Source organism: Diadema antillarum, unplaced genomic scaffold, assembly GCF_040938485.1.
Source record: "Diadema antillarum isolate AM-2024a unplaced genomic scaffold, OU_Dant_1.0 seq00001367_RagTag, whole genome shotgun sequence".
Taxonomy (NCBI): domain Eukaryota; kingdom Metazoa; phylum Echinodermata; class Echinoidea; order Diadematoida; family Diadematidae; genus Diadema; species Diadema antillarum.
In genome coordinates, this window is record NW_027272129.1 from 418,070 (window position 1) to 445,089 (window position 27,020).

At 40.2% G+C, this 27,020-nt stretch overlaps 1 protein-coding gene across 1 annotated transcript; it reads left to right on the forward strand.

Annotated features, from left to right (window-relative positions):
• Nucleotides 1-11,773: 11,773 nt before the first annotated feature.
• Nucleotides 11,774-26,850, forward strand: LOC139708699 (Golgi reassembly-stacking protein 2-like). Its single transcript, XM_071620632.1, has 8 exons — nt 11,774-11,980; nt 17,489-17,569; nt 18,057-18,260; nt 18,962-19,048; nt 19,610-19,740; nt 20,431-20,593; nt 21,454-21,838; nt 23,139-26,850. Exons 1-8 carry the CDS (start codon nt 11,918-11,920, stop codon nt 23,441-23,443), a joined length of 1,419 nt encoding a protein of 472 aa, XP_071476733.1. The 5' UTR covers nt 11,774-11,917; the 3' UTR covers nt 23,444-26,850.
• Nucleotides 26,851-27,020: the final 170 nt, after the last annotated feature.

Here is a 27,020-nt window from a genome sequence, read left to right on the forward strand (position 1 = left end):
ATGAAGGTACATGTTACCATTCATGTTCCATTGGAAGAAAAAAAGGGTCCGATATTCTGGTCACTCCCACAAAGGACAACCCACACAGACCGTTTTCAGGGGCGGATCCAGGAATTCCGTAAGGGGAGGCGCCTTTACAAAATACATCCCCCCCCCCCCCCCGATCCGCCTCTGGTTTTGATCTGGGTTCTCGGACCTCTGGGTGTGTCCTGCAGGGGCATAATTGATTCGATTAAATTTTGTAATTTCACCTTGCCATCCATTCCAATTCAGCCGGCCTCATCCCCAATTACAAGATTCCGCCTAAAATTTGCATCTTCATTCTCGCGGGCTGTCAACCATACTACAAGGAAATTACGTTCAGTCAGATGTCTGAAGTGTATCCTGGTTGGTATCCTGTAACGTAAGGCTGCATAATATGTAAGTCCAGTCTTGTGACGCGATTGAAAATTACCGAAGGTAATCCCAATCCATTTCTCCTTGAACTTGTTCTCCTTGGATGTTGCTGAAACTACTGCCTTTACATGTCCAGCTTCAATGTTCTGTTCAGATCTTCCAGTTGCGATTCAGGCTGGTATACCATGCTGTTCGTCCTTTCTAACATATGCCCAGATTGTCTTTAACGATGGTGGTTCTCGATCGGGAAAGAGTTTCCTGAAAGCCTCACGAGTCTGTTGCAGACTCCCAAACTCATGAAACGCCGACAACAAAAACTCTCTGCTCGATTGGAAGCTGAACCATTTTGTGATTTTTGCATAATGTCCATACACTTGAATACATCCATTCACTATATGATAGTGATAAAAACTGCATTTAAGAGTAGTCATGTTCAGTCACTTCAGTAACAGTGACTAGTTTGGTATCAATGTAAAGCATCTTGATAATGAATAATTCTTCAACAGATGCCTCACATATCCCAGACATGCAAAATGTAGTGAAAAGACCTCCTCTATAAATATAGTGACAACATGAACTCGGGTTGAGCGTCTTTGTGCAAGATCTTAAAATTGGAAAAAGTGTGTTTTTGTATAGGCCTATTGTCTTATTCAAGAACAATTCTCTCATCAAAGAGTATTAGTTTTATCAGTTCATTCCGTCATATTTAAACAGGATCATCCCTCAGGTTTTCAACTGCTTTCCAGTAGAGCCCTCATAGTCGAGTAGAAACTTCTTACACCTGGAAAAGTTTTTAAGTACAAGCTTTTTTTGTTGATTCGTGTTCTAGAAGGGCATTGAAGTAAATTTAGCTTGGTTGCCACCTGGGCAACCTTGGGCAACTTTTTTTATTAGCATAATTAGCATAATTACGTAATTAGCATATATAACATATGTAATATTTTACTAATTTTGATACAGGGAACCAAAAAAACATGGGAAATAGAACTTTTTAAGGGTTTTCTATATCGAGAAATCCATTCATAACATTGATTTTTTATTTCAAATTATGTAAGTGTCTTAAATACTGTAATTAGCATAATGAGCGTATTTGCATACATATAATAGTGAAGTATATAGTAATATATATCATTGATATGACCTGAAAATGCTGTTAAGCCCAATGTTTGGTTGGTGTTGTGGTTGATTCATTCTTAAGATGGGTACTGAATTTATCTGAGCTTGCTTGGTACCTTGGCAACCTGGAACAATAGTTTTTATTAGTCTCATTAGCATATTCAGCTAATTAGGGCAATATAGTATGTCATAATGTTCTTATTTTCACAGCAGAAAGCCCGAAAACAAACGTATAATACAATTTACAAGGGTGTTTTAAGACCAAGAATTCATCTGTAACACTGGTTTGTACTTCCAAACTATGTAACTGTCTTAAATATCATAATTAGCATAATTACATGATTAACATATTATGTATGTACTGTGTTCAATAGTCCAGCAAATGGTGTCATATGCCATGTACTGTTTATGACCAGGAAAAGTTGGTATGTACAAGATCTTTGTAGATTGGTGTTTTAGATATGTTAGATCTGAACTAACAATGTAGTAAACTAGTTAAGCTTGGTTGCCACTTTCTTAACCTTGGGTACTAGTAATTATTTTTGATTAGGCTAATTAGCATGATGTTAGCTAATTTGAATATGCACTGAGCATGTTGCTAATCTTAATCCAGGAGACTGAATACTCATAAGATATGACTTCGTGAGGTTTTGAGATTAAATTTTGTATTCAAGGATTGATAATACTTCGTTGCCACTTTGGCAACATTAGGCAATTACAGTTTAGTAGCCTAACAGCATTGAAGATTTAATTAGGTTGACAATAGAATATGTTGTTTACGCTTTATTATAAAGAATGTTTGAAAAAATAACACATTTTCAAAGGTCTTCTATGAACAGGAATCCATTTGTGATGCCGGTTTTTATGGGAAATGGCTGGGTTGGGAGGGCAAGGACATTACCCTATAAAACAGAATATAGTTTTTCATTATTGTATGATTGAATATATATATATATATATATATATATATATATATATATATATATATATATATCATTACGGAAGAAAGGAAAATACTGGTGGCACAACATGTCACACATTCTGACAACAAAACAAATCACCATCACCAATGATATCAGACTTAAAGTAACAAAAACGTTATTCTTCCCTCGCCTCAAGCGGAATCGTCCCAGTCTAGATCTATCTTGGTGGGTCCATCTAACGTGGGCCGAACAGGCCACACTCACTTTGTACAAATGCATATTTATGACAATATTACATAGTATCTAACAACATCTCAAGGTCACATGGTATCTAGTATCGCAAAATGGACTATCGGAAATATGCAAATACATGTGATCTCATTATCCCAATTACGATATTATTTTAAGACACTTTGTACCATTTGCAAATATGTGAAAACCGATGTTATAATGAATTTCTCTTCATTTAAAACCTTGAAAAGCATTTGTTTTTAAACTTCCAGCATTGAAACTAACAAATTAAACATATAATTTGCTGTATATGCTAATCGCACTAGGTTGCCAGGGTGGTAACCAAGCTTAGCTTACTCCAATAATCGTCTAAAACAAATAAAGCAATAAAAAGCCTTGTACTGAACATCTTTTCGAGATCATTTACAAATGGTGTATTTATTTATCTACTTTACTTTTGTACACATGCAAATTAGGTTAAAATGCTAATTATAGATATTCAAGACACAATCTTGTATCATTTGAAATTGGGAACTGGTGTTACAAATGGATTCCTAGTAACAAGCTATAATTTGGGTGTTTTCAGGCTTCCTGTATCAAAATTCAATATCCAGGCGTCCTGGATTAAGATTGGCAGGATACATATTACACTTATTAAGTACAAATTATTATGTTTATTAGGCTAATCAAAGATATCTACCCAAGGCTGAGAGGATGGCAACCAGCTTAATTAGTTTACTGCGTTGTTATTACCCATCTAAAACACCAATCTACACATACAAAGACCTTGTATATACCAACTTTTCCAGGTCATTAATACAGTACATGACATACGACACCATTTGCTGGACTATTGTACACTGTGCATACATAATATGCTAATCATGTAATTATGCTAATTATGATATTTAAGACAGTTACATAGTTTGGAAGTACAAACCAGTGTTGCAGATGAATTCCTGGTCTTAAAAAACGCTTGAAAATCGTAATATTACGTGTATTTTCGGGTTTTCTGCAGTGAAATTAAGAACATATGACATATTGCGCTAATTAGCTGAATATGCTAATGAGACTAATAAAAATTATTGTTCCAGGTTGCCAAGGTACCAAGCAAGCTCAGATAAATTCAGTACCCATCTTAAGAATGAATCAACCACAACACCAACAAAACATTGGGCTAAACAGCATTTTCAGGTCATATCAATGATATATATTACCATATAATTCACTACGTATGCAAATACGCTTATTATGCTAATTACTTATCTAAGACACTTACATAATTTGAAATCGAAAATTAATGTTATGAATGGATTCCTCGATATGGAAAACCCTTAAAAAGTTTTATTTCCCATGTTTTCTGGTTCCCTGTATCAAAATTAGTGATATATTACATATTTTATATATGCTAATTACGTAATTATGCTAATTAGGCTAATAAAAAAAGTTGCCCAAGGTTGCCCAGGTGGCAACCAAGCTTAATTTACTCCAATACCCTTCTAAAACACGAATCAACAAAAAAAAACCTTGTACTTAAAAACTTTTCCAGGTCATGTACATGGTCTATGACATCGTCTACTGGACTATCAGAGTGGTCTGACATTTAAATTTGGTATCAATAACAGGGGTGGGTCTATAGGAATTCTGTGAGGGGGGGGGGGGGGGGGGAGGCAACTAATATTTCTGGTGCCACTTCCGGGTTTCATTTCATTTTTTCTTTTTATTTCTTTTGTTTTTAACGGAAAATAAAGGGGGCGTGCGCCGGTTGCGCCCCCTCTGGATCCGCCATTGAATAAGAAGAAAAGTTGCACTTTCTTTCCATACTAGCTATGCTTTTTTAAAATACTGCTGGTCGGAATACATCATGTATACCTTTTTTTTTTTTTTTTGGTATACGCACTGTGTATAGGCCCTATATTATGTTTTAAACTAACCTTATATGTATATCTTATTTTATATAATATGTGATTTGTATGAAGCTGATAAAGAGTATAATAATAATATCGATACACCACGTACAAGGCAGTCAGTCGATTTATAGCCATAGGGTCTATACACTGTATTTTCGAATTTTTCACTGGTGACCACTGACTCCTGCACTGGCCTGAATAAATGGAGAGCTTTGACAGTGTGAGAAGGCAGTCCAAGTGAAAAGAAAATTTGTAAAAAGGTTAGGTTGTTTATTGTTGAAGGCATGAAGATACCTACACTGTACTGTCATGACAATTGTAGAGAAGGCAGTTGTTTTGTTGTTGTTGTTGTTTTTTTCTCCAGGATCAAAATCATAAAGTATCCAGATGCTGTGTAAACAGAACGGCGACCCAAGAAATGAGCGTTTGTGTGACCGCGACCTACTGTACACTGGCACAGTTGTACCCACAGAACTCTTTTCTGTGGTTGTACGTACCTCGCAGCTCGGCCCGTGTGGAGCCGGGAAATGTGCAAACGCCGGGAAATGTGCAAACGCCTGGAAATGTGCAAACGTCTCGCCGGGAAATGTTCAAACGCCGGGAAATGTGCAAACGTCTTGCCGGGAAATGTGCAAATCTCTAAATTTCATCAACGGGAAATGTGCAAACGTGACGCCGGGAAATGTGCAAATGTTCAATTTTGCCGGGAAATGTGCAAAACGTCGCCGGGAAATGTGCAAACCATTCATTTCACCTATATTATGTAGAGATGGAAGAGAAACTCTCAATCAAAGCTGCGCACGAACCATTACCATCTTTACCACCTGTCTTAGCGACCATCTGTCTTTTTATGCCTCCGCCACGGAGGCATTATGTTTTCGGGTTGTCCGTCCGTCCATACGTACGTACGTCCGTCCGCTTTCGTTTACGCGATAACTTGAGTAATATTGACTGGAATTTTACCAAACTTGGTTCAAGTATAAAGTATGATGGGGCAATTATTTGATAAGATTTTGGGTGAAATCGGCGCAAGGTCAGAGGTCAAAGGTCAAGGTCAAATCATGAAATTGTATCCGTTTACGCGATAACTCAAGACTGGAGGGAGCAAATTTCACCCAACTTTGTCGGAGGATGATGTATGACGGGGCAATTACTTGATAAGTTTTCTAGTGAAATCGGACAGAGGTCAAAGGTCAAAGATCAAGGTCAAATCCTAAAATTTATCTGTCTACGTGATAACTCAAAACTGGATGAAGCAGCTTTCACCAAACTTGGTCCAAGGATGATGTATGATGGGACAATTAGTTGAATAGATTTTAGTGACATTGGCAAGAGGTCAAAGGTCAAAAGGTGAAGGTCAAATGCTAAAAATGTTGCTATTTCCCCCATATCTATGCAATGCCCGAAGGTATTTTCTTGAAACTTAGTGTAGACATGTACTACTGCGTAAAGATTCTCCAAAGAGAGTTTCATAACATAAGGTCAAAGGTCAAAAGGTCAAAGGTGAGGTGAAAATGTTGCAAGATCACTTTTCTCGCAAATGGTTCAATGTATCTTCATGGAACTTGGTGCATACGCATGTACTGACTGGCAGGGATTATCTAGGGAATTTAGGGGTCGTGGGTCAATAGTCAGGGGTCAAAGGTCAAGGTCAACTCCTCAAAATTTTACTATTTCCCTCATATACTAGTATATGCAATGCTTGCATTATTAGTTTTAAAACTTAATATATACGTGCATTACCTAATGGAGATTCTCCGGGAAATTTCCAGCCAGAAGGTCAAAGGTTAAGGGTCAAGGGCCAGGTTTCAATGCCCCCCCCCAAAAAAAAAAAGAAAAATATATATATTTTTTGTACTGTAATTACAGTCTTCTTCCATAAATTGGAAATTATTCAATGCATAAACTTATAAAAGGGTCCGTCAGAAGTCAAGTAAAAATTCTCAATTCCCTAAATATGTGTACCTGCACTCTTGGACAATATTATAGCAAACCCAGTTCAAGGAAAGTGAACATTCAAGATATTTCTGACAAACCTGTCATTTCAATATTTTGCCAGTTATGTGAAACTGTCATCACACATTGTGAAGACATTGTACTATACACCTATTGGGAGAATCATGCATTATGGCGGAGGCATCAGTCGTCAAAGCGACATTTCTAGTTTTTTATTACATTTTCAGCATTTTCTTGCAAACCCTACAACGATTTTTCACCAGATTTGGCAGATAACATCTTAATGGTGATATGATCGTAATTTGTCAAAATGAGCCCCCCCCCCCACACACACACACCAGTCCTAAGGAGGGGGGGGGGGGGGGAGGAGTTGAAGCCTCAGAGTCCCTATACCATGTATAAACGCTTGATTTTTTTTTTCTTCATCTGTCGAACCGAAAAAGAAAGAGTTAAGTTAGTGCTATGAAGACATTAATGACTAAAATTCCATGTTTGATTATGGCGGACCCATTAGGGGTGCCCTGATCGGGGGTGAGGGGGAGGAGGGGGATTTTCCACATTTATAGCACATCCTCGAAAAATCTAGGACGGATTTTCACCCAACTTGTGAAATACAGTCATATTTATGGTAATATAATCTTGATTTGCTAAAATGCGCCCCCCCCCCCATCGCCGAAGGGGGGGGGGGATTAAAGCTTCACCTTTAACATCCAAAAAATCTGGATTTTTAAAAAAAATCTTCTTCTGTCAAACCGAAAAAGATAGAGCTAAGTTAGTGCTATGAAGACATTAACGTGATTAATGAATGAAATTTCATGTTTGATTATGGCGGATCAAGTGGTGCCCAGATCGGGGGGGGGGGGGGGGGGAGGGTGATGGGTGGCGGGGGATATTCCACATTTTTAGCATCTTCTTGAAATATCTATGAGGGATTTTCCCCAAACTTGACAGATAGCAAGATCATGGTAATAACTATGATCTTGATTTGTTAAAATGAGCCCCCCTCCCCCCACCGCCGAAGGGGGGGGGGGGACTGCGGGGGGTTGAAGCTTCAACGTCCCTAAACTCTGGAATTTAATCTTCTTCTGTCAAACCGATAAAGATAGAGCTAAGTTAGTGCTATAAAGACACAGCGTTAATGAATGAAATTTCATGTTTGGTTATGGCGCGGATCAAGGGGTCTCCAGATCGAGGGGGTGAGGGCAAAGAGAGGAATTTTCCACATTTTCAGCATCTTCTTGAAAAATCTACGACAGATTTTCACCAAAATTGGCAGATTGCCTCTTTACGGTGATATGCACTTAATTTCTTAAAATGAGCCCCCCTCCCATACACACACACACACACACACACACACACACACACACTGCTTGAGGGGGGGGGGGGGGGTTGAAGCCTCGGCGTCCCTAAACTCAATTTTTATCTTCTTCTGTCAAACCGGAAAAGAGAGCTTAGTTAGTGCTATGAAGACATTAATGGCTGAAATTTTATTTCACGTTTGATTGTGGCGGATCGAGGGGTGTCTTTATCGGGGGGTTGAGGGGGAGGAGGGGGATTTTCACATATTCTGCATCCTCTTGAGAAATCTTTGACGGATTTCCCCCGAACTTGGGAGGTAATTAATATCTCTAGGATAATAGAATCCCACTTTGTTCGAAGGGGCGACAAGTCCAAGTTGTTCCCCTTCCCCAAAGCTTGGGATAAGACCAGGGTAGCCCCCACGTCATATCGTAAGCAGAAGTGAAATTTCATCAAAGTATAGATCTACCTTCTAAAAATGTGATAAGATTGTGTTCTATTACTCTTGGTTGTATAGAAAATTTCTTTAAAACGTATGTATTCCGTTTTTTTCCATATGTATAGGGTTTTCAATAAAATTCTGAATTCCACCCGAACGACCCCATCCCCCTCGTGTTGGTCCCTTTCAAGTTCAAGGGGCGGAGATGAGGTGGGGGGGGGGGGGGCTCCATCTCCTCCCACTTTAGGGGTTGGGGCAGTGCTCATTTAGACAAATTGAGGTCATATCACCAGATAAATACGCTACGCTACGTTTCAAGCTTGGCAAATATCTATTATATAAGGGTTTCAAGAAGTAGCTGAATATGACGTGACAAATCCGCCTCCGCCGCACTTAACATTGATATTCATGAATTAACTTAACATAACATGCACCAGCACTCTATTAGCTCCATCATTTTTGTATAGAATTTTTTTTTATTTTATTTTTTTTTTAAAGCTGATATATAATTCTATTATCCGAGGGATGCGTCTTGAGTTTTCAGGAAAAAGACAAAAAATGTGAAAATTAAGCCTCCTTCCTACCCACTCACCTTTTTGGGCATCCCTTCATCTGTCATTGTAAACTTGAGCCTACATCATGCATTAACTGTATTTACAGTACTATCACCATAAAGATGCTATGGCCAAGTTTGGTGAAAATTCGTCATTGATTTTTCAAGAAGAAGGAGAAATTTTTGAAAATCCCCCTCCTCCCCCTGGTTACAGCTCGTTATTCCGAAGGTTCGTTATTCCGAAGGCTCTTTATTCCTAAGATTCGTTATTCCGAACGTTCATTGTTCCGAATTTCATTTACGGATTAACCAGTCTTCGGAATAACGAACCTTCGGAATAACGCCACAAATTTTCGGATTAACGAACCTCTAGGTATAGGGACTTTGCGTATTTCGGATTAACGACTCTTTGGAATAACGTACCTTCGGAACAGTGAACCTTCGGAATAACGAACAGCACCCCCTCACCCTCACCCTCACCTACCCCCGATCAGAGCACGCCTAGACCCGCCATTATCAAACATGAGATTTCGGTCATTAATGTCTTTACAGCACTAACTTTTTCGGTTCGACAGAAGTAAAAAAAAAAATCAAGAGAATAGGGACTCTGAGGGTTCACCCCCCCCCCCCCCCTCCTCGTCGGCGGGGGGGGGGGGGGGGGATTCAATTTACAAAATTAAGATCGAATCACCATATATATACTATCTGCCAAGTTTGGTAAAAATCCGTCATATATTTTACAAGACTATGCAGAAAATGTGGAAAATCCCCCTCACACCCCTTATTAGCGCACTCCTGGACCCGTCATAACCAAACCTGAAATTTTAGTAACTGTAGTGTCTTCATATAACGTAGTTCCATATTCTTCGGTTCAACAGAAGAAGATTACAGATTCCACAGTTTAGGGACCTAAAACTTAAACTCCTCCTCCCCCCCCCCCCCTTGGCGGTGGGAGGGGGTGGAGCTCATTTTACCATATAAGACCATATCACCGTAAAGATGGTATCTGCCAAGTTTGGTGAAAATCCTTTCCTTTGGATTTATCAAGAAGATGCAGTAAATGTGGACAATCCCCCTCCTCTCCATCACTTCCCCTCCCCCACCCGCAATCAGGGCACCCCTGGATCTGCCATAATCAAACATGAAATTTCAGTCATACAAGGCACTAACGTAGCTCTTTTTTTTTTTGTTCGACAGAAAAAGATTTTTAAAAATCCAGAGTTTAGGGACTCTGAGGCTTCAACTCCCCCCCCCCCCCTTTTCGGCCGGGGGTGGGGGGGGGGGGATTGGGGGCTAATTTCAATTCATAAAGATCATATCACCGTAATGAGGCTATCTGACAAGTTTCGTGAAAATCTGTCCTAGACTTTTCAAGAAGATACTGACAATGATTGTAGAAAATCCCTCTCCTCCCCTCACCCCCTCCCCCGCGATCCGGACACCCCTGGATCCGTCATAATCAAACATGCAATTTCAGTCATTAATGTCTTCATAGCACTATAAGTTTAGGGACTCTGAGGCTTCAATTTGAAGACTCCTCCCCACTTATGGCCCCGTGCCCTGCATCCCTGGATCTGCCATTAAACGTGAACTCCTGTCATCAATATCTTTAACCCTAAAAGGGCGGGGGGAGGCGGAATCCGCCCCCCCCCCCTCGACGTTTCTCGCTATAAATCTGTAACGCGAGAAGGCCTCGTCGCGAGGCTTCTTGACTTTCTTCGTTCAAGTCTCGCGCAACTTTTGAGACCAAATTTGCAACGTCCGCGCATACTTTTGCGAAGCCACGCCCATTTTTGTAACGGAATGTCGCCCCAAAACGGGCACAATTTTGTGATTTTGTGTACATTTCCTATGGAAAACAATGCTCTGTCATGAAAGTCATAAAACCTGATTATTTTTACAATTAATCACTTTCATTTATCAATTCTGTGCTAATTATGGTAGAAGAGTGGTCAGTGACAATTTCCAATGAAAAAACAAAGAAAAAACAAAAGTTTAAAAACAGAGAAATACATAAGAAATTCTGAAAACAATGAAATACATAAGAATTGAAATGAGTTTTGGAAGTTTTTGTGATGTACAATTGTTGAATATGCAAAAACAGATTTACAGATCAAAAATTAGACTCTCGATGCTTTTAATTAGGCTAAAATATCATCTTGAGCTTAATTTGCATAATTAATTAATTAAAATTAGAAATTGATTGTTTCACAAAATCTTATGACACAATCTTGAAGATTATGACATGGGTCTCATCGCATGCGAAATTTCATCGCGATCGCACCACCAATGGCCGAGATCTCATGGGGGGGGGGGGGGGCGGAATCCATTCCCCCCCCCCCCCCCCCCCCCCCCCGGTCTGAGCATAGCCAAAAAAGCCCGGCCCCTTTAGGGTTAAAGAACCATCCTAGCTCATTCTTATTTGGTTATATAATGCAAGAAGAATTTCGATAATACCGTAGTTCTGGGACTTAATTGAGCCCCCCCCCCCTCCCCTTTTTCGGGGGGGGGGGGGTGGCTACTATATAAACAAATTGAGATCCCATTGCCATAATCGTGCTACCTGCCAATTTTGTTGAAAATCTGTGAAGGATTTCATTAAGAAAATCTAAATGGTGGAAGTTCATGGGCAGTTTTGATATGGAGTTTATCTACTATCTTTATACACAATATCGCTAACAATGATTTGCACATTTCCCGGCAAAATTGAACTTTTGCACATTTCCCGGCGTCATGTTTGCACATTTCCCGTTGATGAAATTTGCACATTTCCCGGTGAGACGTTTGCACATTTCCCGGCGTTTGCACATTTCCTGGCAAGACGTTTGCACATTTCCCGGCGTTTGCACATTTCCCGGCGAGACGTTTGCACAATTCCCGGCGTTTGCACATTTCCCGGCTCCACAGCCCGTCCCATGTTGCATTGCATCTTACTTTGCCACGTAAATTATCACTGCTGTCGGTAACGACGTCGGAAGGAAAACTGCAGGCTTACCGACTTTCACCTCATGTCGGCATATGGACCAGACAACGTTCTAGTCGAAAGTAACACATTATAATTTCATAACTGCATTTAAAGCGCAAAGAGTGCAACATGGGTGGAGTAAATAGTGTTGAAGTGCCAGGAGGTGGTACCGAGGGATATCATGTTCTGAGGGTAAGAGTCGGGCCTTGTACTGTAGTCCCATCAATTCATATTTGTGTATCGTTTACCGGTTTCCTGTCGTATGCATGATATGAATTATGAATAAATTTATTAATATTAGCACCATATGATTATGAATATGAAAGGGCAAGGCCAGTAAATCTAACGGTTAGAGACCTAACGTTAGATCTAGTAAGGTTTCAAAGCCTAAAGCCTAAACCAAAGGAGAAATTTATCAAAGTGTGTGTGTGCGCGCAGCTCTAACGTTAGCTCAGGACAGTAACGTTAGCTGTGCAGAAGGTAGACAGAAAGATCCGTCTGTCCGGAGGACTCTTTTTATATTTTGCCATTAACGCTGTCCTCCGTAGACAGACGGAAGGTTGCAGTACCCATTGTTGTGTGGATGTTCTTAACCACTGTCTCTATGGAAAATTGGGTGAGGTACCTCACCCTTCTCGATTGCGTCTAATGCATGGCCCTAGGTCGGCAAATTTAAGCTTGTATAGTGAAATTAGCTTTTTAAGAATACATTACACTCACCAGATTAATGAATAATCCAACATTTTAGTAGAATTTTCAACGTAAAACACAGCCTGTCGCGTCGTCACGTTCAAACTGCAGAAACATACACTATGAATCTATTAGCCAATCACCATGATCACATGCGATCAATGCGAGGTAGTTTCTACATGTTTGTTTTACTAAAACACGTACCTCGCATGTGATTGGCTTACAGATTCAAAATGGCGACTTACAGCTTGCGAACGGCGATGTTGCAATATCGATAAAATTTCTGCGTTATAACCAAGTTTATGTGAGTATTTCGATTGCACAATTGAGAAATTTATCCCAAATATTGCTGCATAATATGTCATGTCATGTCAAACTTGTTTGAATGTAAAAAAGCTGTCTGAAATTTGGTTTATCATAACGTTTGATCTGTGCGCGACTGCTCCACACAGGAGCCGCAATCATTGACTTCGGTCTGTATACGGAGGGGATCCGTGAAGCCAGACGCAGTCTCCGCGGAACATTCCCCGACGGACAGATACAGACCGATCTTTCGGTCAATGCAGAAGGTTGCAATGATAGTGCAAGATGATCTTGCCTGGGCTGGGCTTAGAGCCTTTATTACTGTATACGCTATATATTTCGCGGGGGTTTTATTTTCGCGAATTTCGCGAATCGGGAGCTATTCGCGAAATTAACAACACGCGAAAATATTACCTTCCAAAATGAATCCCTTGCTTTGATGATACGAACATTTCAGTACTAGTATACCATGTCACGGCTTACCGAACAGACCATACTGGCTGAGCTTGTTTACGCTCGTCCACGTCTACTTACGAATACTGTAGAGAGCCAATCTATTATCGCAAGGGGACCACTCGTCAGAAATCTAGCTCGATGGACTTAACCACTTCAAAAATGTTGAATTCTAACCTACTAGTTTGCAGAGTTTGGTAAGTTTTATTCATGCAGTGTATAACTAGTATCATTCTTATTTGCTAGTAAGTTGAAAATTCACACTTTCTTTGCCACTTCATATTTTCTCTGGTCCCCCAATCGCGAATTTAACCACTCGCGAAAATGTGTGACAGCGGCAATTCGCGAAAATTTATGTACGCGAAAATTATAGCGTATACAGTAGTCTGTCACAAATTGGAGTATGCAGCATCACCAATCTGGGATCCCCATCACTAACACATCTAAGTCATTACACATCAGGTTTTACCAAGCCTAATCGGCAATTGTGCACTTTACGGCCCTATATTATCGGTACCTCATTCACCGTATGCAAGCCAAAGGTGGTATCCCATGAAACACCACGCACTGAGCAGCTGGCGAGCTTCTCTTGCTGTATGGAATGCCGTTTGACAAGTGATAAGGTCAATAAAAGCCAGCCTCACTGTGCTAAATCTGCGGAGCTGACACATCAAACATGAACTTTGTGCGATCGCGATTTCGCGTGCGTGCCTAGCCGTTGCTCTCCGCTGCAAGATTATTGAGCTTATAGTTATACAATGTTGCATCGCAGAAAATTGCCATGATCATGCTGCAAAGTGTGAGAAAGTTGGCAATAGTCTGCGATACAATAGATTCCATTTTTAGCTCACCTGAGCCAAAGGCTCAAGTGAGCTATTGCGATCGCCCTTCGTCCGGCGTCCGTCGTCCGTCGTCCGTCGTCCGTCATGCGTCGTCCGTCGTGCGTCGTGCGTAAACTTTTTACATTTTCATCTTCTTCTTGAAAACCCCAAGACCGATTTTCATCAACCTTGGCAGGTAGCATCCCTAGGGGGTTAGGAACTCAATTTGTTAAAATGGGCACCATGCCCCACCCAGGGGGCCCCCAGGAGGGCCCAAACCCCCCAAAATTAAGGAATCTGTAAAAATCTTCTTCTCTAGAACCAGAAGTGATAGAGCTAAGTTAATACTATGAGTTAGTACAGTGATGACTGTAGTTTCAAGTTTGTTCATGGCAGAATCAGGGGTGCCCCCCTTGGGACCCAGGGGAGGGGGGGGGGGTGGGGAAGGGTTCTAATGGGGCCTAAATTGTACATTTTCATCTTCTTCTTGAGAACTCCATGACCCATTTTCACCAAACTTGGCAGGTAGCATCCCTAGGGGGTTAGGAACTCCATTTGTTAAAATGGGCACCATGACCCACCCAGGGGGCCCCAGGGGGCCCAAACCCCCCAAAATTAAGGAATCCGCAAAAATCTTCTTCTCTAGAACCAGAAGTGATAGAGCTAGGTTAATACTATGAGTTAGCACATTGATGACTGTAGTTTCAAGTTTGTTCATGGCAGAATCAGGGGTGCCCCCCTTGGGACCCAGGGGGGGGGGGGGTGAGGAGGGGTCCTAATGGGGCCTAAATTGTACATTTTTATCTTCTTCTTGAGAACCCCATGACCCATTTTCACCAAACTTGGCAGGTAGCATCCCTAGGGGGTTAGGATCTCAATTTGTTAAAATGGGCACCATGCCCCGCCCAGGGGGCCCCCAGGGGGCCCAAATCCCCCAAATGAAGGAATCTTTAAAAATCTTCTCTAGAATCAGAAGTTATAGAGCTGAGATAATACTATGAGTGAGTACATTAATGACTGTAGTTTCAAGTTTGTTCATAGGAGATCCAGGGGTGCCCCTCTTGGGGGTAGGGGGGGGGGGGTGGTTGGAAGGGTCCAAATGGGGGCCTGAATTGTACATTTTCATCTTCTTCCTGAAAACCTCATGATGGATTTTTGTCAAACTTGGCAGGTAGCATCCCTAGGTGGTCAGGATCTCAATTTATCAAACTGGGCACCATGCCCCACCCAGAGGGCCCCAGGGGGCCCCAATTCCCCCAAATTAAGGAATCTTGAAAAAAATTGGGCCCTTATTGTACATTTTCATCTTCCACTTGAGAATGCCTCGTCAAATTTTGGTGGAGCTGTGAATAATTTAGATTAGTGACTGCGTGAAAGGTGAACTTGCGATACTCAGGTGAGCGCTAGACCCGCGGGTCTCTTGTTGAACATCCCATCTTGCGCCAGCTCGCCTCAATAGTTATGTGAATATTTTTATGCCTTTTTCATCCATCCTGATCCGACCCCATCACAAATCGTGCAAACCAACCACGCGGGTGAGGCTTGTGTGTGTGTGTCCATGTAGTGGCTGCCCGTAAACCGTTAGCTATACACACTTCGCACGACATCTGGTCGGGCTCGTTAAACGGTAAACGTGTAGACGAAATAAACACTAACAGACTGACGAATCGGGATAAGATTTTGGGGTTTTTTTAATTATTATTTCACAGAATAAGTTCACCAAGGCTGCAGATGGACATATGTCCTCTGCAGTAGGTTAATTAGTGATCCCCTGCTTAAGATATAATGCAGAATTCATTCATTTAAAATCATGATCTTGTTTGTCTAGGGTCGACTGCTCGCGCTCGATCACGCCGCGCCGCGCAGGGAAGGGCGTTAGAGCCACCATGTTACGTGCCATAAGTGCTTCAGCACGCACACACACGTTGACACATTCATACACACTGCATCCCAATGTGAAATCTCACACACATGCACACAGTACAGTGCCGGTAGACACGCTGTCGAACCCGCGGTGCCTGGTATGTAATCGAATTTGCACACACTGCTCGATTAGGGTAAAATCTCGCACCGATATCATAGGGCCGTAAAGTGCACAATTGCCGCCTAATCATTAAAATCGAAATGGTTCTGAAGAGAGCAGTTTGCCTTACCTGGCCCTTTAATAGACTGGAATGAGTGATTAGATCTACGCCTCTATTTTCAATGATTTTACATCAAGTGTGACTACCATGGTCCATGCTGAACAGCCTTTATGGACATCACCATGCCAAAGAAGACAACATAGCTAGTTGACTCGCTCACTTTTATACCCCCTGGGCGCTCCAGCTCCACTGTCTACACTGAGGGTTCGCCCTGAATCAATAGCGGGCTATTTGCATACTCTGTAGCTAGCAAAGAAACAACATAAATTCAGACACCAAATTGCCCATTTCACGAGCGACTGGCTGGCTTTTATACCATACAGATTAAATGTAATATCCAACTTATTGTGGTACACTTGCACTTATCCAGACTGTTCCTGTGGTCTTGAGAAGATGCTTTTTCTTTGTTCAACATCTTCCGCAAATCACATTAGAGCGCCCTGGGGTTTATGTCTTTGATGCCGTAATGCACGGATGATGGATCAGCTACCGCATACACATAAGTTCCAAATCACTTATTTCATGCAATTGAAGTGTAGCAATTTTATGGGGGTATACATTGTAATAAGTTGATTAAATCAAAGAAAAATCATCAATTTGAACAGTATAAAGCACTCTTTGAGGAACCAAATTTTACCCATGCTAATGATTGATCTACATCTCTTACTGTACATTATTAAAGTAATTTGATTTATAATGCTTTTTTAATGCCAATTTTAATGCCAAAATACCACCACTTCAGAGAGTCTAAATGCAAACCTTGAGCAGCTTGAACGGAAGCATTTGGGTTGATCACAGTTCAACACTACTTTTATAAAGCAACTCATCAAAAAGTGCAACATATATCCCTCCTTATGTCAAAGAAGCCAGTCGAGCAAGAGGAGATAACAACAGATTTATCCCACTCCAATGCTGAACTCAAGCATACAAATTGTACCTGTGTAGCTATCTGCCTCAAACCATAGCCAACTGGAATGATCTACCCATATACAATGTATATAGAAAATCAAATATCTATGCAGAAATTTCAAACAGTATTAAACAAATTGGTATAGCCAAGTTGCACAGTAGCAGCACCATGCTGTACAGCAATGTCCGGATGAGATCCTGAGTAAATCTTGAGTAAATGCTGAGGGACACAGTAAGTCCAAACATAAGAACACACGAGAAATGCTTATCCAACCCTAACCTGACCAGACGCTGTGTAAAGCACGGCTGTTTGTGACAGCATTGTGTATAATAGTTAGTTCACTGTTAACAGTTTTGTTTCTATTACTTCATTACTCAAGGTACAAGAAAACTCACCAGGACACAAGGCTGGACTGGAAGCTTTCTTTGATTTTGTTATTGCAATCGGCAACACAAGATTGGTAAGTCACTCTTTTGGATGAAGCAAGCTTGTAAATATATGTCCATTATAATTGCAAAGTTGTGAAACTGCAATAAAATGTAAATCTGTGTGCAAAAAACACTGCTGTTCCACCCCCTCCTTCCTTCAAAGAAAGAAGCTAAAGAAAGAATTTTTTGTATTTTGGTTTATTAACCAAGTGATTAATTCTGTTTTGAAGTAAAAAAAAAAAAAAATTCTGTATCAAGTTTAAGTTTTAATCAGAAGTCGCCTCCCAATGGAAACATTTGATTAAACAGGGCTGCACACTAACCCATCTCTTCTACTTGTCCAACCTGTCTGTCGGATCAGTAGGTACCCAGTTTTTCCATTTTTACTGGTAAATTCCTGAAAAAGTAATACTGGTCCGACAGTGATTTTTACTGGTCAGAGACCAGTGCCAGTGTGCAGCCTTGGATTAAGTATGACACTTTTTACACACTGAAAGTTTGTCTTTTTCACAATGAAAGGATAAAGACGATGACACCTTGAAGCGACTGCTGCAGGAGTATGAAGAGAAGCCAGTCAAAATGCTAGTCTACAGCAGCAAGGCACTGAGTGTGCGCGAGGTCACCTTGACACCCAATAAGCGATGGGGAGGACAAGGATTGCTTGGAGTCAGCATCAGATTCTGCTCCTTTGAGGGTGCTAATGAGAATGTCTGGCATGTACTGGTAAGTTCCCATAGTTGATCCCATGCGCTAGATTTCTAGTTACAACCATAGACCCCCCCCCCCTTCATCAACCTCATATCATGGAAGTCCATGGTGTGTATTGTTTTGATTGAGTCTCCCAGATCTGTAGTGTTATGTACCTTAACAGTCATTTTATTAAATTTCAGTAGACATGTTGCAGGAGTGATTTCAAGATGAAATTGCAATACCTGCAGCAAATTCTTGTTCCAACTTTCTAGACTATCTTGTAGAAGGTAATATGGTAGCTCATTGATTATTTTTTGGCTGTCTGTTGTACTGCTATCCATCATTTGGTAAATCTGAGAGAATAAAGAAGAGATACCTTTCAGTAACTGGTTGTTGATTACATTCAGTTTACATGTGTATGGTCAGCACAGTAACTTGTGTCATGTAACTCCATGGCTGTTGCAATGGTACTCTCATTATACAGCAGTTAATGGAAGGCCTGAATTTTCATCATGACAAGATATACAGGGGTTTGGTTACTTTTTGATATAGTGTCTTGTTTTCAGGGATTTGCCAGCAATTACATACATGTATTGTCGAACACTGGGAGTTTGCCCACCCTTGACAGTCAAGGTGATACCAATATTGTCATCAAGTATTATGTGGTGACATGACTTATTCCTACATATGTGACAGTCAGTGAGGAATCACTTTTGTCTGTATCCCCATGACAGGATGTGCAGCCAAACTCTCCAGCTTCCATTGCAGGCTTCAGAACAAATACTGACTATATCATTGGTGCTGACTCGGTTCTCCTTGAGGTGAGTTTTTAAATCACTTGCATTCAATCATGTCTAGTCACCTCAGCTTCTTGGTAGCCTATTTGTTGTCACCGATATCTGTGCAGGTAGTTGGATAAAGTTGTGAAATTGGAGAATGTGCTATCCTAGATACCATTGGCAAGAATGATAGTATTCATATAAAAATTATGTACGACAGTTTTTCATGCGTGAATGTACGTACCATATTTACAAAAATTGTTTGTTATCTGCATAGGTAATCTAAATGTAAGCATTATATTGTATGGGTAAGTTCTTATCAATATTATTTTTGTGTGATCAATTGTAAATATTACCACAAAGTGACCAATACAACTTCTTCTTTCTAGGTCGAAACTATCTTTGCCAGACCCCTTGTCACTTTTGTATTAAATTAATGTTTACTGTGACCTTGCAGGTGAGTCTCCTTAGTATTCAATGCTTAAACAATTTGTGAAGTGAGTTATGGCTTCCATATCAATCTTGCTTGGGACTATATTATGAAGATTTTTTGAATTCATTTCCCTTACTGTCATCTCTCTTTTTTTTTTCCATCATCTGCAGTCAGAAGACTTATTTTCATTGATTGAGTCACATGAGGGCAGGCCACTCAAGCTGTACATGTACAACGTTGAAACAGACGGTTGTCGGGAGGTCACCATCACGCCAAATAGAAACTGGGGAGGTGAAGGAAGGTAAGAGAAAATCGTCTTGCTGTATGTACTAACAACTATATTTATGTTAGACGAGTGGGACCATATAGTACATGTTAGAACACTGTGTGCTGTGTCAGGTATCTTTATTGTCTAATTTGTATATTGAAAAGTTCTACTTTTTTATTGAAGTTACATAAGGGAACTAATAGTGTGTATTCAGTATAGTATTAATTACCTCCGCCAGGGAAGGAGTTATGTTTTCATTGGTGTCTGTTTGTATGTTTTCAAAATGACTCAAAAATGTGTGAATGGACTTGAATGAAACTTGCAAGAAAAGTTGGTTTTGACGCAAAGAAAAGATGATTAAAATTTGGATGTGATCCAGGAAGTTTTATGGATTTTTGAAGGATTTTTGTTGTCTTTTGGCAGATAAGGTGAATAAACTTTGGAGTTCAGGCTGCACTTATTTGTGGTTTGCCATGCAGCTGGAAGCTGATGACGTAAACAAAAGGCTTCTATATTGGGAAAATGGGTGATTTTCAGCATGCATGCTTAATCGGTGAAAATGAGCTGCTTGGTGGAGGTCTGCGCTCTACAAGTGCTTGTCTAGCTCTTTTCTGTTCTCAGCTTACGGTATGCAAACAGACAAGTCAGTGCACTGTATACATTGTCTTGTTAGTCATGAATAATGGTTACATGACTAATCAATCAATTTATATCCCCGTCCAGTATGGGCTGTGGCATAGGGTATGGTTACCTCCACCGGATACCCACAAGGTCCTTCCCAGAGGGTCAGCAGGTGGACATCCCTGGACATCTCAAGTCAGTGGCAGGAGGAGACCAGCCCTCTGCCCCATCAGCCCCATACCCACCTCCTGATGGATTCTCTGAGGTTTGACTTTTCTCCTCTTTTCACCTGAAGTGACATCTTTCACTATAATTTCTTGCAACTACAATGTATATTGCTGACTCTGCAAGGAGTGTATGTTAATGGGTTTTAAAGTAAGAGTTGTTACTCTTTGAAGGACATGTGTTAATCTATTACAAATCATGATATCCGTGTTAAGTCTGGTATTCACAGTACGATGTGAACATCTAAAACATGGTGGAGCTATTTGCCGTGTAGTACTAGTACCTCTATCTACTTTGTTCTTATTAGCATTGTGCATTTTCATGTGTTTGCTTCATTCTTTTTTTTTTGGGGGGGGAGGGGTGAATTTGTTTAAGTAGTCTGCGCCTCAAGTTGTAATTGTTAAAGGGGATAGCTAGTAACTGATCAGTGGGAATCAGTGGGAATGCTGAGGGATGATTGTTCCAATCCTTGTGGGATTCATTTAAGAGTATATTGTATATCTATTGTTGTGTGAAAATTATTTGCTTGAGAACGGTCTCATATTCAAGTAATGTGTAGTTTAATGCCCCGTCACTGTACAGGCATGCTAACCTGAAAACATTAAACTGCACATTACTTGAATATGAGACCGTTCTGAAGCAAATAATTTTCACACAACAGTAGATATATAATGTACTCTTAAATGAATCCCACAAGGATTGGAACAATCATCTCTCAGCATTCCCACTGATTCCCACTGATCGCTTACTCGCCATCCCCTTTAAAATGAAGCACTACATAGAATATGGAGATCTGTTTGTTTGTTTTTTTACAGTTGTGGTACACTAAAAAGACATTTTATTCCAATAAGTGTTAATACAATCATGCATTCTGATTTACCATTATCATTTTACTACCAGGTGTCCTTGGCCTCCACACCCTCTAACTCAGTAGCAGGCCTCCAAAGTGGTATGGCGGGGCTGTCTCTCACTCCTGGTACCACTCCCACTACCACTACGGGTGTGGCCTCACCTCCTGGTCCGGTGTCCTCAGCATCACACGCCCTTGGAGACTCCAACCCTGCTGTGGCTTCTCCCTTAGCCCCTCCCAACCTGTCCACCCTTGCCTCGCCTTCTCCCGTCTCCCTTGGTGGTTCCACCACTGTACCTACAGTAGCCAGCACCACACCCCTGCACCAGACTCCCTTGTCAGTGGGCGGTGCTACTCCTGCACCCCTCACTTTGACACCAGGTGTTTCACCGGCTACTGGCGCTGCCAAGGTGCCTCCTCCTATTTCAGGACCAAGTAAGTTATGTTCCTGTTGGGGAATTGTATTGACCCGTTGAGGATGAGCTGATTTTTGCTATAACATGCATTTCCCATAGATACCTGTCCGAGTATACTTGGGACTAGTCTTCAACGGGTTAATATCTTATCATATATACTAGTCTGCTGTGATGGTAATCCAGGTAGCACATACACATTGTATCTCAAGCTAAAGTTTGCTACAATGCATATATGTTTCCTATTGAACTTCTGTCAATCAGGAGAAACATTGGACTTTGTAAGTAGACTGTGGTAGCAAACTGATTACTTGCGTAATTGACACACATGGCTACCAGCAGATGAGCTGAATGATTAGGATCATGTTGCAATAGGGAACCACACAGTGAATTTGTATTGGCAGTGTTGCCATATGTTGCAAATTTGTAAAGTGAAATAAAATTTTTATTGTTCGAAGGGTTTCTTTCAGTGGTTGCAAATTTCAGGAAGCATTTATGAATACAAACTTTCAAACTCAAAATTTGAGTGGTTCATGAGAACAATGGCTTGCAATCAGCTAGACGACAAGATAGGCTTAACTAGCTGAGTAAAGTATGTGAACATGTGGAGAACGACCAAACTCTATTATAGAATGGGTAGCGAGAATCCTGCGATCTGATTGGTAGAGAGCTATGCGTTGATTTTCACTGGCCGCATGCTGAGTCACAGTGGTAAACATGTAATCGCGCACTTGGGAGTACGCGTACTTGTAACAAAGGTACGCGCACTAAGCAAGCGTACGCGTACTTGTACAAGCGTTACGCGTACAAGCGTACGCGTACTTGTAACAAAGGTTCGCGCACTAAGCAAGCGTTCGCGCACTCAGGTTGGCCATGCGTCCAGTAAAAACTAATTGCATGGCTGGCCGTGCGTCCAGTAAAGACTGATGCATGCTCGTTTACGGCAAGCCAAAAGTAAATGCATCCAGTCATTTTGTCATCGGGTAACACGATAGAAAAATGGGTTTTTGGCAAGAAAATTACCCATTCTATAAATCAGATTACGCACATGTCTTTTCGTGCGTCAGTCGGAATATAGTGTGCATGCGGTAACTATGGAATTTAGCCTAAACCCACTCGGTTTCGCCTCGTGGGTTAAGCATTCCATAGTTACCATATGCACACAATTCCGACTGACGCACTCAGACCTGTGCATCATTTGTATAATGACTGAGATATCTTCTCCAAACTGATGGCCATGCCTTTTGATTAAATTCTGAAATAAATGTTAAATATGTATTATATGTATTGAATTGACATTGCAATTACTTCTCTTATGACAGTCTCTGGAGTGCTACCACCAGTGAGTCTGTCCAACGTGCCTGGTCTACCAAACCTCAACGTCTCCTTGCCTCCAGTCGATCTCTCCAACATCCCCTCCTTCAATAGCTCCTCTGCCTCCCTACAAGGAACCACAGGAGTTGGAGCCTCCCCTGCCCCAGTCATGTCACCAGCGGTTGGGGGAGTGTCGGGTGTTTCACCAGTCGTCTCCCTACCGGGAGGTATCTCAATACCGGGACCAACACCACTCCCTAATCTGCCTACTGGGATAGGGGCATCTCCTGTATCCACGGCAACAACATCATAGGTTTGCCCTCCTCCCCAAGTGGATCAGAGAACTTTACTTCATAAGAAATTTGCTCTTCTGCATGAAGCTCACATTTGTGTGCATTGGAGATGTTTCAGTATGAACTTCAATGAAAATGAAGAGTTCACTCTCTACTGTGTTTCTCTCTCATCAAGGAACAATTTCTCTCTTTTTTTTTAATTCACATGAAATTATAAAATGTACTTATTCAATATAGTAGTTGGTGTGGCAATAGGGATTTTATGTTGATTACTAAATGGCAAGCTACAAGCAGTTTCTTTAATGGCAAAGGGCAGCTACACCTTCATCTTAGTTTATTTCATTCCAGTTGGAATTACAGTATCAGCTCACCTGGCATAGACAGTGAACAATATACAGTAATCAGTCAATGTGAATCTAACATCAGTGATGCACATTATCAAATTCTTTCAAAGCTTTGTAAATGCATCTACAAGTGCCCAAAACATATGGAATTGATAAAAAATTAACTTTTTAAATCAACCATGGCAAAATATGTTTAAATGGTGTGCACAAATGTAAGTTATATACCCAAGTATGCATTTTATTCCCATTAAAGTGTCCATGTTCAGAACGCAAGACAATCGGTGGATTTCACATCCAGTACAGTTTGTTTTAATCTTCCAAATCCTGAAACACAATGCCATTGAATTCAATGTAAATTGACTGCATGCTTATAATGCTGGTAGAGTAGATGTTTAGTGCCAGTGCATTGATGAGCCTGAACGCCACAAATAATGTTATTATATTGATTCACTATGATGACAAGAAGTAAGTTTGTACAAAGTTATGTAAAGAGAAATGTGTAAAATGAATTATATGTGACTGAGATAAGTTAAAGAAATTATCCAGACATTGCATTTAATTCTTAGTTACGATACGAGATGTTAGATTAATGTGGAATTAAAGAATATCAGGTGAGATGTATTTCACATATGTTTGACATACATATCTCATATTGGAAAAAAAATATATATTAGCAGTGGAAAAATGAGGTATGTATCCACAGAAAGAATGAGATTACTTTAAATATTCTTAGTATTCAAACCGAGCTGTGTTTTCTCCTCCTCCAAATGGCAAACCCATGTACAATGGAAGTCTCAAATAAATTATAGGGTAGGGGAACATTCACACCATACATTGGTTATGAGTTATGAAATAGCTGCTATATGTTATAGAGTAAAGTAGACCATATTTTATGCTGCTTTGTGGTCGCATTGATTTTCATTACATGACAGAAAACAAACTATTGACTTTGGGAATGTCAGTACCCCAAGAACAGGAAGGTAAAGGCTTAGAAAGAATGAGAAAACTGTTCAGTAGGTCAGTGAGTGCAGAGTTGTCATTTTGTTCCAGTAGCATTCCATCTCTTTTGAATGATGTAAGAATTTGATTCATAGTTCACAGAGTGATATCATGGGATCATCACAAACAGCAATGTGGAAGTGGATTTCTCAGACAAATCATTTTTTCTTTTTTCCCCCCAATTTTGTAGATTTATAGAAAGGGAATTTGGATAACTAGAAGACAAGCAGTGTTCTTGAAATGGGTACACTGAACCTCTTACAAGTTGTAAAAGAGCAAACCCATAATTTGAGATACATGTGTCTCACGACAACTCATAAAAAAAGCATTACATGGTGTCAAAAGTAGAGTGTAGTTTGTGTTATGAGCAACACATAAGCATTGCAAGTTTGTGAAATACTTTTACCTGGAGTGTTTGAAAATATGCAGATATTTTAACCCCTCACACCTTCCATCACTTTTCTATTCATATTCAGTAGACTGAAAATCATATAATTTTTACACAAAGTCTTAATCTGCACAAAATTTCTCAGCCTGAAATTGGTTACCACATGCAATACATTGTGTGTAATGCACTTTTTGAATGCTGGAATATTGTTGTTGCTGTGTGCGTGTCATTAGAATGCCTTGTGCTCTTTGTGTTCAGTAATGTGATCATTTTGAAATCTGTGAGTAGGATGGGCAGTATTCAAGTAGACACAGAGTAGTGTGAGATGTAAACTGTTTCAAGGGGAGGATGTGCCAACACATAAGTATTTTTAATGGATTATCTTCTTTCATGAGTATGCATTTGGTATGACCTAGGCTGTCAAGGATAAATCAACACTGGCACTTCTGAATAGTCCAAGGGCATGGCTTACTGCCTCAGCTATCATGGAGTATACCATTTGCTGCCCTAGTCAATGAGTTATTGGTCTGGGGAGGGGTATAGTGTATTTATCAGGATTCCTACCAGGCCTTGTTTTGCATTTGCATTTTTTTTTTCTGTCCATGTTCTTGCAGAACGTTGGTTTTCTTGTCCAGCCTGAATAACTGAATTACATCTCTATAATCTGTTCAGGACCCCATATTAGAATCAAGTTCATTTTCTGAAACCATGAATAAACATCATAAATGTGTATTAGTGGGTGTTAATTTCAGTTTGTGACATACACTTGCGTCTAGTGGTAGTAGGATGTGGTACTGAATCTAAATTTTTCATTTATCTTTAAACAAGATGTGAATGATAGTAAAGCTTGAAGAGCAACCGAGTACAATAGCGGGGGGCTCATATTATGGTACCTGGTAACTTTATTATTTGGTAACTGAAACATATACATGTTTATGACCTACTTACTCTATTTTGAATGAGGAGGAAAGAATCTGAATTTTCACCATTCATAGCTCTCGTTTCAATATGTGTTTCGTACTTTTCTGGATAATTTTGCTACACACTCCTATGGGAACTGTTCTTTCTTTCCTACCTTTTGAGCCAAACCATCCATTTTTCAGTTAAAAATTTTGGAAGGTCTGCATGTTTTCTACAGGAACAGACCAATTATGTATTAGCTTATTTACATTTTCTGTGATACAGTATGTTTACTTATGAAATGGGTTGTTATAGCTAGATGATTTTCACCATTTTTTTTTTTTTCCTGATGGGGCAATTGTGTTCAAACTAATTCATATTTTTAGACTTGGTTTACCAAGGAGCTGTCAGCCAGAATTCTGAAATCCATTCATACACTGAGGCTTTGATGGCTTTCGTTTGGTTTAAATTGTATTTTATTGACTGAATAGATTCAGATAGGGAGAGCTTTGGGATTTTTGACCATCATGGATTTCTGTTTCTCCTTTGTACATTGTAAGATGTGTGTCTTGGACACTCCTACTTCAGGGTATATTATCCTCATCCTTTATGCATCAGTTTTACTTACATTTTGTCACAGACAAGATGTACACTAAAGAATCGGAGACATACATTTGTAGCTTGTTAAGTAATTAGATGTTTACATCATTATCATTTCTCTCAAACTTCATGACAATTAATACTTCTGAAGTATTTAAATTACCAAATGTCATCGAAATTGTAAATAAAGAGACACCTTACCAGACCACCTGTTTGTATCATTGTTAAATAGCACTTTGCCAAACCTCACAACTAACTCTGCATGATTCAAAGTCACAAGATAAAAAAATATCCTTATTCAGACCAATGAAAAAGTCCCATTTTTTTCCATGCTTTCACACACACACACACACACACACACACACA